Source organism: Ambystoma mexicanum, chromosome 5p, assembly GCF_040938575.1.
Source record: "Ambystoma mexicanum isolate Mex_15411 chromosome 5p, UKY_AmexF1_1, whole genome shotgun sequence".
In the NCBI taxonomy this organism is placed as follows: Eukaryota; Metazoa; Chordata; class Amphibia; order Caudata; family Ambystomatidae; genus Ambystoma; species Ambystoma mexicanum.
Window position 1 is genome coordinate 1,059,364,278 of NC_090930.1, and position 13,261 is coordinate 1,059,377,538.

At 48.8% G+C, this 13,261-nt stretch overlaps 1 protein-coding gene across 3 annotated transcripts in view; it reads left to right on the forward strand.

Annotated features, from left to right (window-relative positions):
- JARID2 (jumonji and AT-rich interaction domain containing 2) overlaps positions 1 to 13,261 on the forward strand; it is a 1,398,385-nt gene that overhangs the window by 1,141,607 nt on the left and 243,517 nt on the right. For all 3 annotated transcript variants that reach the window (XM_069613558.1, XM_069613560.1, XM_069613559.1), the window contains one exon: positions 9,038 to 9,143. In XM_069613558.1, the coding sequence (XP_069469659.1) occupies positions 9,038 to 9,143 (106 nt within the window). The remainder of the gene's footprint in view (positions 1 to 9,037; positions 9,144 to 13,261) is intronic.

The window sequence follows — 13,261 nt, forward strand, 5'->3', positions numbered from 1 at the left end:
TGGTTGTCGCATGATTTGGGATTTTACAGATGGGTCGGGGGAGAGAGGGTCCCAATAAAAATGGGTCCAGAAACATTCCTTTCGAGGGTATTGTGTCCTCTGACGTATCCCACATCTATGTCAGTAATCACCACAGCTGTACTGCCTCAGATTTTATTTCGGCGTAGGCGTCCTGCATAGATGACGTTGATACGCTGTCCTCGAAGGCCTCCGTCGAGGGTTGACGTCACTGGATGTTATATGTAGGACGCATGGCGCCTGTACCCTCAGTTCTGTTTTTTTCCATGAACGTGTTCACCTCAGAATCTTGGCGCGCTCGATTCTTCTACTTCGTTTGTGAAAGTTTGAGAATATGTCTTCGTCTTCTACCCCAAAGTCGGGCTTCAAAAAGTGTTGGGATTGCCAAAATGTCCATTACGGACCCGCACGACATCTGCCTCTCGTGCCTTGGCGAGAGCCACGCCACCGACTGCGATGACTGCCAGTCCCTGACTTCGAAGGCCTTGCGGGAGCGGAAGAAGAAATTGTCAGTAGGTAAGGTTTCTAAGCCCCGTAAGTCAAATTCCGCTGGGCTTTCGACCGACGACTCGAGGGGCAACTCTCTGTGTCGGCGTAAGTCCAGGGGGGTCTCGGTCTTGGAGTGGGTCCCGCCATTCCTCTGCCTCTTCTAGGCATTCGCGGAAGCGCCATCACCGGTCGCCTTCCCCGTCTTCGTCGGAGGACTCTGCCAGACGGCGGGTAGCTTGTCCCACGAAGCATTTCTCTCCGGCGGAATAAGACGCGTTCGCAAGGAGATGATGGCGATTTTTGAATCGCAGGGCACCGTTCCGTCCGTGCCTTCGAGAGAAGCCGGCAAGGAACAAGCTAGGGCCACCGTTCGCACGCTTTCTGGCTCGGGTGGTCATCACGATCATCGGGAGCCATCGAGCTCCCGATCGGACAAGGTTGATTGCCATAGACGTGCCAGGTGCCGGTCCTCGACGCCGTCGAGACAGTCGGAGCCTGTGAGGCCTTCTAAGAAGGCATCAATGCCGTCGGCACCATGTCCGTCGAGGGATTCTCTCAAAGCTCTGGCTCTGAGGAAGTCGTCGACGCCATCGGCCCCAAGGCCGTCGAAAGGACATGCTCGGGGCTCCGGCCTCGAAGCCGTTGTCAAAGCCGTCAGCGCCTCGGTAGATGTCGACACCAATTCCATAGACGCCTTTTGAGGAGAATTTACCAGAGTTGCCCGGGAGGGCGGTGTGAACTCTGAGGAAGGCCCTCTGCAAGTCAGTGAGGCCTGTCTTTGAGCCCTTCTCTGGTCATCCCCCCAGGCTTGATTTATGCCTTTTGGACCACATTTCAGAGGTGGAAGAAGGGTCGGATGAGGAAGGGGCTGTGCCTCCTGAGGTTCTTGATGACCTGTTGTCTGCTCACAGCCAAATTGAAGACCTACGTCAGTCTTTACACTATGCCAGTGGTCTGGACACCCCTCCGGAAGTTGAGTTTGCTAGGCCTGAGCCTGGCACACATGCTGAGTCCTCATACAGGCGTCTCACGTCAAGGGTGACTGAGTACTTGGGGTGGTCTGCGCCATCTGTTGATTTTCTGCAGGATGACCTGACAGAGTATTGCACCAACGTCCGCCCACTGACCCGGTGCTGCCATTTCATATGGCCTTACAAAGAAGGGTGGCGGTGGCTTGGACTGCTCCGGAGAGTCTCCCGGCAGTGGTTGTCGCTTCCGAGAAAATACAGTCCAGCCAGTGGTGACCCCTGCTACTTGTCCATGCACCCCACTCCAGAGAGTTTAGTGGTGCAGGCGGCTATGGCCCCATCGAAGCAGGCTGCGTACCCTACCATCCCTCCTGATAGGGACGACAAGCGCTTTGATGGCTGGGCGAAGAAAGTATTTTCGTCTGGGGGTATGGCTTTAAAGGCAGCCAACTACATTTGTGCCTTAGTAAGATTCACTCGCACTCTGTGGAATTGTGTATCTTTGGCGGCTGAACATATTCCCAAAGGGGAGGAACGGGATAGCTTCCTAGCCCTCGTGCAGGATGGCAAGGATGCCATGTGTGAATCCGTTCAGTCGGGTCTGGACGTGGCAGACTGTGTCAGCCGGTCCATGGCGGCAAGCACCGTGATGCGCAGGTTTGCGTGGTTGTGGAAGTCGGGATTGCTCCCGATGTGCAGTCCCGGCTTCTCAACATGCCCTTTGATGGTTTCCATCTTTTTGACAGCAAGGCTGACAAGTGCCTTGAGAACTTTCAGATGTCCAAAGCTGCAGCGAAGTCGTTGAGCGCTGCAGTACGTCAACCTCCATCTTTTCGTCGTAGGGGACAGCAATGGAGGGGAGGTTCCTTTCGATACTACTCTTCCTTTGGTAGATCAAGGGGAGCTGCCAGTCAAAGGGGCCAACGTAGGAGTACCAGAGGTGGAAAACAAGGTACTCGAGGTGCCAAAGCCGCTCGGGCAGTTGCCTCCTTGCCTTCAGGCACTGCCGCTTCCGCTCAGTCGTGAGGCCATGACCCATGATTCGCTGGTTGGGGAAGGCTGGCGCAGCATCTTGTAGAATGGCGTGCCACTACTTCAGATGTGTGGGTTCTGAAGATCATAGCCCATGGCTATTGTCTTCCTTTCTGGCAGAGGCCTTACGACAATCCACCGGGGAAGCTCTCTTTGAAGAGTCCGGATCCGCTCCTTGCGCAGGAAATCCTATTCCTGCTGGAGGAAGGGGCCATAGAACTGGTGCCTGTAGCGGAGAGGAACAAGGGATGGTAATTCCCATATTTTTTGATTCTGAAAAAAGACGGGGGCTTGAGACCCATTATGTTCTAGCGTGGTTTGAACAAGCTCCTCAGGGAAGGGCAAGTTCAAGATGGTTACTCTTTCTCAAGTCCTCCAGGCCCTTCAACTTCAGGACTGGTTGGTGTCTCTCGACCTCAAGGATTCTTAATTTCATGTGCCGATTCATCGCAAGCACAGGAAGTACCTGAGGTTTGCGGTTGGCGACTCGCATTTTCAGTTTCGGGTCCTGCCGTTCGGATTGATCTCCGCCCCAAGGGTCTTCACCAAGCTAATGGTGGTGGTGGCGGCAGCATATCTCAGGAAAGGGGAGATTCACGTCTACCCCTACCTGGACGATTGGTTGATCAGGGCGCGCTCTCCCGAGCAAGTCCTGGATCATCTGTCTGTCACCTGCCGTTCCCTTCTCAAGCTGGGCTTCTCCCTCAACTTGAAGTCTCAATTGACACCTACCCAGCGGCTCCAGTAGATTGGAGCAATGCTCGACACATCCCTGGGGCAGTATTCGCCTCCCCAGGTGAGGGTTCAACATACTGCAGATGGTGAACAAGTTTCACCATGCGCAGTGTGTCATGGCCATAGGGCAAGGGCCCAGGCCTCCGTCACCCACAAGGGCCACTTGGACCCAGCCCTGGCGCCCTTGGCGCCAGGCTCATGAAAATATGTGCTTGAAACACTATGTGCCTAAGGCACGTTTATCGGGACCGGGCGTGGCCATAGGACTGCATTGGGAGGCACGTGCTGGAATCCTTGGGCAAGGCAAGGTGGAACCACAAGGCGTGGCTAAAGGGAGGGGCCGGAGCCAGCCTATATAAGGCCAGTCCAATCTCAGGCCCTCTCTTTGCGTTACAGCGGTAAGCGTCATGCTGCAAAGCAGAGTATCTCACCTTGATTCCGGCACTCCAGTTCTGAAGACCACCGTGCTTACCTGATCCCAGCCGTTCCATCGCTGAAGGCGCACCCATCTGACTCCAGCCGCTCCATCGCTGAAGGCGCTTACCTGATTCCAGCCGCTGCATCGCTGAAGGCGCTAACCTGATTCCAGCCGCTGCATCGCTGAAGGCGCTAACCTGATTCCAGCCGCTGCATCGCTGAAGGCGCTAACCTGATTCCAGCCGCTGCATCGCTGAAGGCGCTAACCTGATTCCAGCCGCTGCATCGCTGAAGGCGCTAACCTGATTCAAGCCGCTGCATCGCTGAAGGCGCTAACCTGATTCCAGCCGCTGCATCGCTGAAGGCGCTAACCTGATTCCAGCCGCTCCATCGCTGAAGGCGCTTACCAAGCTTACCTACCTGACTCCAGCCCCGCCACCACAGTGCGTGCACCCTACCTGCATTCTGCCAGAGTCGGGGCTTCTTCTTTTCCAATTCGGACTGCCAGCGACTCGTGAGTATCTCGCTTCTTCCCCGCTTCCCCGCGGAATCTTCCTCTGGAGCCATCGAACCACTTCCAAGTCCCCGGACCCTGTTCCACGCCATCGGACCGCTCCTGCAAGGGGAAAAGAACACAACAGGTTAGAAATCTCACAATCACGAACCTTGGGCTGCATCTTACCGGAGTCTGGACTTCCATCATACCGATCGGTGTACCTGTTGTCCTCTAGAGCCCATCTTTCTCAGGGGAATCCCAAGAGATGTTCCACGTCCTCGACCTTCATCTTCACACCGATTTGGGAAGAGCAGCGACATAGCAGGAAATAATTACTGCTTATCATTTCCTCAATATTAATCGCTAAAGACATTATTAGGAAACCAAAGACTTACCTTCAAGTGGATTGGTCACAGCTGGTCTGGATCGCCATGTCGCGGACAAGTGAAGCAACTAGGCCCGCTCTACGCGCCCCTGCTGAAGAAAGTAGGACGGAGAGCCCAACATCTCAAAAGAACAGGTGAGCTTGCATGGTAAGACTCTTGCACACATTGTTCTGGCACGAAAGAGGGGAGTGGATTCAGGACACCTCCACGCTCTCCTCTCCTCCTCTCCTCTCCTCCCAGGTGCAACACCAGTATCCAGAACCCTATCCTTTGAGGCAGCTGGGGGAGACAACCAACACCAGGGAGCCAAGTCGAGGGAGGGCTCCAACCGTGCCCCAACGTGCCTGCAGAGACCAGGTGAGCGTAACCGAGTCTCCTGGCGTTCGAGTTCTTGATGTTGCTCGGCCTCATGGCATCCTGCATTCTATTGGTGCCGGAGGCCAGGCTGCGGATGAGATCTCCGCAGTGGGCTCTCAAGATGCAGTAGTCGCAGCCCTCCGGCAGGATGTCAGATCCCGTTCAGGTGCCACCCTCGGTTGCCCAGGATCTTCTGTGGTGGGCCGACTGAAGGCAATCTGATGAAGGGAGCACCGTTTTGGCTACCCTGGCCGGAGGTGACGATCGTGACGGACACATCCCTCACGGGATGGGAAGCTCATGCCAACAAGTTGTCAGTCAGCGGTCATTGGTCTCCGTCGGAGTCAAGACTCCACATCAATGTTTTAGAGCTGAGGGCGGTCAGGCTAGCCCTGAAGGCTTTTCTGCAGTCTGTGCGGGGGAAGAATGTCCTGATTATGATGGACAATACAGTGGCCATGCACTACCTAAACAAAAAAGGGGGGGCAGGGTCACTCCCACTGTGCAGAGAGGCGATGCAGCTCTGGTGCTGGGCCATCCAGCAGGAAATTTCGATCGCGGCAATTCATCTGGCCGGCAACAAACGCGGCGGCGGATGCTCTGAGCAGGCAGAGCACGGTCTTGCACGAGTGGGAACTGGCTCAGGAAGTTGTTTAGGTGATCTTCGCCCTTTGGGGGACCCCACAAGTGGATCTCTTTGCCACCAGTGTCAACCAGAAGTGCAAAAGATTCTGCTCGCGGGAATTTCTTCTAAGAGGAGCCTTAGGGGACGTGTTCGTAGTGGAGTGGTCCTTCCCACTGCTGTACGCGTTTCCTCCAGTCCCGTCATTCCACAAGTGTTGCGTAGGTTCCTCTCACGGGAGGGGGTTGGGTTCTCCATCCAGAGGTCAAGTCTCTCAGCCTTCATGCTTGGTATCTGAAAGGTTGATGTATCCTATTTGCTCTTATGAGGCGTTGATTAGGCGTGTTATTAACATTAAGATTTTGAGGTCTACTGGGTTGGCTAGTTGGAATTATAGGTGTAAAACCAACTATTATAAGAACTAGCTTGTTTTAAATGTTTAGGTTTTACATCTCTGTTTCATTATGTTTGTTCTGGTTTTTCTGATTTGTTTTTATGTAATTGGAATCTAAAGAATTGTACAGTTACCTCTACTGTAATATGTTAACTTGAAGTTTAATGTCCAAGTGTGAAAAGTTTGTATTATAACTTTAACGCACTACATTAATTAAAAGAAAAGGTATAAGGATTGGGACCGCCCTGAAGACGTGATGGGTGTTGCATTCGGCCAGAAGGCCAGCAACAAAATCCCTGTACCGTTGCCGTTGGAGAAAGTTCTGCGACTGGTGCAGGGTTCAGAATGTGGATCCTTTTCAGTGTTCAATTCCTGTGGTTCTGTCTTTTTTGCTTTCATTAGCTCACAAGGGCCTGCAAGTGGGTACCATTAAGGGTTACCTGGCTGCGATGTCAATATTTAAGCGCTCATCTGAGGAGTGTTCTTATTTTAAGATCCCTTTGATTTCTCAGTTTCTAAAAGGGCTAACTAATGTGTTTCCACCGTCACCCTTACATTCTTGTCCATTGAGACTGTTGACCTTTTTAGACTGTATTTTTAGTTGTGGTTACTTCCGCTCGCAGAGTGAGTGAGTTGCAGGCACTTTGCACCAAGCCACCTTTCACAGTGTTCCATAGGAACAGGGTTGTCCTTGGGGTTCATCCTTCTTTTCTTCCGAAGGTTGTGTCGGAATTTCATTTGAGCCAGAATTCTTCCAGCGTTCTATCATCCTCCGCATCCTGGTAAGGAAGAGGAGAGGCTCCATAGGTTGGATCCGAGGAGAGCTTTGAGCTTCTATCTCTCACGGTTGTCCCGGGTCAGAGTGGACGATCCGCTATTTGTAGGATACATTGGAAGGCGTTTAGGTCAAGCTGTTTCCAAGCAGACCTTGTCAAGATGGATCATTTTGACTATCTCTGAATGTTACCGGTTAGCGGGTAAGGACCCTCCAGTAGGCTTACGGGCTCATTCTACTAGGGGTGTGGTTGCGTCTACTGCTCTGCAGAGGGGTGTTCCCGTTCGTAATATTTGTGAAGCAGCCACATGGGCCTCTGTCCATACTTTTGTAAACACTATTCCCTGGACTCTATCCATGGGCACGATTTGGCCTTTGGTAAGGCGGTCCCCTATTCTGCAATTTGATAGGGCATTCTAAAATTCTAAATTCTTTTTCCCACCGCCAGACGTTGGTACTGCTTTGGGAGTCTGTCATAGATGTGGAATACGTCAGAGGACACAATCCCCTCGAAGAACAAGTTACTTTCTTACCTGGTAACGTTCTTTCAATGGGATGTTCCTCCGACGTATTCCACCTCGCACCTGCCCCTCTACAGAATTTCTTATGCGATTGCAGCTTACATTTTCGCAAGGCTTTCTGCAGTCATACTGGCAGGAGATTGGTGCCTCACGTTCTGGGGAAAAAACTACAACTGAGGCTATGGGTGCCGTGCGTCCTAGATATAACATCCCGTGACGTTGACCCTCGACGGAGGCCCTCGAGGACAGCGTATCGACGTCCTCGACGCAGGACACCTACACCCAAAAATATTTTCGAGGCAGAACAGCTGTGGTGATTACTGTCATAGATGTGGAATACGTCGGAGGAACATCCCATCGAAAGAACGTTACCAGGTAAGAAAGTAACCACTTCTGTGTGTAAGAGATGTATCAATTGTTAGGGTTTGAGTACTTACATCCTCTATCCAAACTTACTGTTCCATAATTGATGTGGAGTGATAGTGTCAGGGCCACCAATGGCTGGGTGCAGGGTAAGGTAGCACACTTATAGGTGCAATGGTGAAGGTGCTGCAGATGATGCTCCAGCTACAAGGGAATTCTGGAGTTACGTTGAGAATGTCTCGGGCTGTGTGGTGTAGGATTACAGACGTGCAGTGTTGATCGCTCAGGCAAGGAGCATGGAGAGTAGCCCATGGTATATGAACAGAGATCAGAATGTGCAGTTTAAGTGGAAGGGAAGTTACTGCAAGAAAGTGACACGAAGGGTGGGGCCCATCCTAAGCAAGGTCCATGGGGACATTTCTTATTTTCGTTGAGGGCACATGCTGAAGGGCTTGGGATACATTTTAGATCCTGAGGAATGCAGTTGCCATTCTGGTATTTTTTGAAGTGTTATTTTGTATAGATGGGCATCAAGCAAGAACAAGGAAGTGTGCAGGTTTCATTTTACAAACCATCTGAAATGGGCTATGTCGATGGCCAAGGCACTGCAAAACGCGTGCAGTGGGATCGCAGACAATAATGAGCCTTGCTGGACTGGGTGGCCTTTGAGGTACCACACCTTACACCTGTATTCAATAAGCTGCTATGCTGCACCTTTGATAATGTGATCACTTAGCATAGCCTATTAATTAACTTTATTTGCTCATTTGAGTTTTATATATGATGGCATGTATTGAATTGATTGATTCACTAATAAGAGTATAGCCACAAAAATTAATAGAACCCATATGGCATCTTTTCAAAAGGCTCCCAGACAAAGCAGTAGAGGCTGCTCAAGAGCTGTTGCAGTGGGCTAGCCCTTAGGCTCAATCTAATCGGGACATTAAAACATGTATGTACACTATACGAACTCTTTAGTGCTAGCCCTCCTGCCGCTCTGACAGATCCCACCAGGGCCTATTTTGTATAGCACATTCATGAGACTTTAACAGATTTTTATGTACTTGTTGAAATGGGGTTCAAAGGAGAATAGGTTCCAAGAGGACCCTGAGAGATGTATTTATTTTTTTCACACGCTGAATGCACAGTAATTGTGCATTCAGCTTTTTTTATTGTATTTTGGGGGAATACCATGGTGCCACAAGGTGAAATAGGGGAAGGGCATTAACAAAGAGTTTGAACATTTTACAATCAGTACTTGATGCAGACTAACTGGAGCAGTTTTGAATTCTGGTACACTGAGTGAATGCTGAAACTCTGTTTTGCCTTGAGAAGATGTAGTTTGGCTGTTGCCAATTATGTTTTCTCTCTCTCATTGTGTGTAAATTACTTGGCACCATCAGATTAAGTAGACAATTTCCTGATGTATCTTTGACAATCTTTTTTTTTTTTAAACCAAAATAGGTATTGCATTCCTGCAGAAGAGGAAAGCAAACTGGATAATGTGGTGCATACCCTGTTACAAGGCAATGGCACGCCTGGCCTACAAATGCTTGAAAGCAACGTAATGGTAGGTTTGGTTTCTGTTGCTTTTTTCCGTAGTTTGTCTATTCAGCAAATGTGCCTTTTCTTGCAACTTTCATCAGTGATATGAAACTTCCTTGTGTATTTGATGGCTTTAGTAGGTTCAACTAGTATAACTTTTTCTAGATGTGCTAAGCAAAGTTTAAGTGTGGAAATATGGAGGGGTATTTTATGGTGGTTTGCCTTTCTGTGAACCCACGCAGCCTCGGGCTTGACTGTGCCTGTTGGACACAGTGTTTTTTTAAGCTCTCTTGGCCGCTGATGGTGGGTTATCGGAGGGGTCTGCAACCTTTGTCTCTCCAGATGTTTTGAACTGCAATTCACTTAGTCTCTACTACAATACCCTTAGTCTCTAATAAAAATCCCTTGGTCTCTACTACAATTCCCTTGCTCTATATTCCGAATAGTAAACAGTAAGGTATTATGGCAGTCTGTCCTAAATATCTGGAGAGCTGCAAGTTGAAGACCCATAGGTTATCTGCTTGCGACTGTCTTTGCAGTCACGCTTGTGTGCATATATGCTTGAGCCAGGGTCTCAAAAACCAGGGGCATTGATCCAAACATTCATGGTAGAAAGCTGTTGTTTGGACTCCTTTGGGGCACTGGTTAGGAAGGACCTGAAATGTGTGACTTGAAATGTTAAAGGACTCAGTTGCTATATGAAATGGGTTGTGATATAGCTCCCCTCCAAAAGCCGCACCTAGTTCCTGAGGAGGCTATGAATCTGGCAAGAGGGTGGGTTTGGAATGTCTTCTACTCATTTGGTTCCAGGTCAAGAGGTGTTGTGATGACGGTCCGTAAAATCATACCTGTCGCTGTAATTTCCCTGGGGCCATGATGGTGAGAGAATCCTCCCCACTATTTCAAAGTTCATGATACAGAAGTCCTTTGTTGTAACATATATGCACCAAATCTGATGATGTGCGGTCTTCTTCCATAAGGTCTTGCAACACAGCCAGAGGCACGGGGGTGATGCATAATACTTGAGGTGAGTGAAGTACTAGACTCCATCCTCAATAGGTCCTTGTGGAGGTTCCACATGCAGTAGCCAAGTAGAGCCACCAGCATGTTGCAGAGCCTTATTCGCAAACACAGGCTCTCAGATACATAGACATCAACATCCCACAGACTGGGACTACACATGTTATTCCCCTACTCATGGCACACACTCAAGGATTGACTCATATTTAACCTCCTTGGGACGGCACACAGAATGCAACAAATGAGATTGGACATTTTGTAACACATGAGCCACCCTCTGTCTAGATCTTTCAACTGGCGCTTGAGCAATTTTATACCTCTGCAAAGACACCATTAGACAACAAATGGTGGCCAGAGCTAGTGGATTTGTTAGGGACAATTGAAACAGGGGTTTGTGACCCCAGTCTGGGAAGTGTTTTAATATCCCACAAGGAGAAGGTACCCGATGACTGATAAGCAGGAAAAGAGGAAAGAAATGGACAGGCTGGGCAAAAGAGAAACGCATAGAGGTCTGGTTTAGGAACCCTGACTCTGCAGAACCAGAGATATTGAGAAGCTGAAGTTAGTTGATCAAGTTGATGAGCAAGGTGGATGGTAGAATATGCCCTATTTAGACTAACTGATTCCATAATTGTGAAAAGAGTTGTAGGCTGCTGGCACACAAGCTTTACTGCCTGAGTACAAGCGACTGATAGCCTCAATACGAAACCCTGTGAAGAACCACATGCACCCCATCCGGGTCAACAAAGAGTTAAACAATACCATCGGAAACTATATTGCTGTAAAATATTGGAAGTAACTGTCATTTGAGGATAACTTGAGGCCATTGGTTCTGCATCGGCTGGGTGAGAAGATATGGGAATGCTGGCAGTGCCAGTCTCCCACAAAGAGTTACAGATTGCCATCACCAAAATGAAATCTGAAAAGATACCAGGACCCTATTGTCTGCTGGCAGAATGTTGGAAGGCACTGAGAGCGATGCTGTTGGTCCTTTGCAGTCAGTACTCTGAGTCTGCTTCCCATTGAGTACTCCCATATCCAACGTGCTGTGAGAACATTGGCCTCCTACTGAAACCAAACAAACCACTGCTAGACTATTGAGGTTCCTTTTGAGCACCACCAAATTGCTCCGCAATATACAGGCCCAATGAGTGGAAATAGTGCTATTCCATGAGAACTGGTATGGGTTTGTCAAAAGGGATGAACATGAGGCATACAATTTGGAGGTTGTTTCATGTGATGCTGAAGGTAGGAAATGCATTGGATGATGTCAACTTTTGCCTGGGTTCAGCAATTAGCACTGCTATGTTGTACTTTTACAGTTGTCAAATATAAAAAGTGATTGCGAACATTTGGTCATATAGTTCATTGAATACCAACAGAACCAGATTTTTAAAAAACTGCTTCAGATGCCGACCATGGAAATTCCTTGAGGGGTCCTTCCAACAATCCTGTCATGGTTTAGCAGGAATAGTTATTGATTGGTATTCACCCCAGATGCAGATGGGGGTTGTTTTTGGTATATGACACCATATAATATACATTTTCCAGAATTGAGGAAGTTGCTTGTGGTGCCCACTCCTTTCAGTTTCGACTTTATAAACCCGCTTTGAAGGAAATCCAAAACAGTGAATGGATCACTCAACAGCAACACCAAATGCTTTCTGGAGCACCACCTTGACAAGTGTACACTGTGTCTGTAATAAACCCTCAAGGTGGAGGTGGGGGGTGGCATCTGGAATTCTGAAACTAAGCTGTTTGGACAGAGGTGCAAGGCAGTCCGTTGATGTTAGGGGAGTTTTTCTAAAGTCCCACTTGGAGGTGAGACTTTAGTAAGCTATCCCAGTGGTCTGTAGATCCCCAACTCTTAGTATCGGTCTGTGCTAATGCTGGAACCTTGGAAGAGTGGCATAGCAGTCAAGCTTCTCATAAGAGGAAGATGTGAGATGTAGGTAAGTACACTGAACCTAGTTAGTAATGCACATCAATGAAACACTTACACATAAATGTATATTCAAATATAGATTTGTTATATTTACACAAGATTCACTTTAAAATACTTGCCACAATAAACCAAAACACTCAGGAATAAGGCCACTGCTTAGTTTGTAGTTGCTCGCGGTTACATTTGTTACAGCTTTTGACAGCAATGACAGTTCTATCATATTATCGCTAATAACGCACACTCTAGAATCTTAACAGGAATTCGGTAAAGACATTTACTCTGCATAAACATATTAGATAGTGACTTTTGGAAAGGAAAATACTTGGTTAGTGTTAGACTAGCAAGGCTTAAGATTCTAGAGGCAGTTTCTTCGCTCAGCATGTTTTTTAAGTTCCAAAACGCAACTCTGGCTAAAGGCAGTCCGTAGAGGGTTTAAAGTCTTGACAAGCAGTAGAATATGGAAAGTTTCTGTGGATACTTTCCAGTCTCTAGTGTTTATGATGCAGCAAGATTAAACCAACATTGTAGACCCTGTTAAGGACTTGCTAAAGGGGCACAAGCAGCAGCTTGAGTCAGAGGTAAAAGGGAGGTACCCTTGACACCTCTATGTGCACAACATTCTGGAGCAACGTCACCGATCAAGGAAGAAATACCTTTCGAAGGGATTGTGTCCTCCGACGTATTCCTCATCTTAGATATCTCCTTCCAGCTCTGCTGGCCTCGGAACATTTTTTCTCTAGAGGGCGCTGCGCGTCGACGTCCTCCGAGTCGATGTCCCTCGACAGCCGCCGTATCGACGTCAACGTCATCCTGCCTATAAAGGCCGCGCGCAGCGTCCGTTGCTCAGTTCCGTTTTTCCGCGCTTACTCAGTGCCTCGGAATACCGTTGCTCAGTTCTTAGTCAGATTAATCCTATTTACCTCGAGTTATTCGATCCGTACTCGATGGCTTCCTCGTCGGAACCGACAACTCCTCGATCCGGCTTCAAAAAATGTCGAGATTGTGGGAAAAAGATGTCGTTGACCGATCCTCACAGAATTTGTCTGTGGTGTTTGGGAGCTGAACACCATTGTTCGGAATGCGAGGACTGTATGTCCATGACAGCTAAGGCCCTGAAGGAGCGTAGGGGGAAGCTGGAGAAAGGTAAGACTTTTAAAGCTTCTTCTTCGTCGACGAAG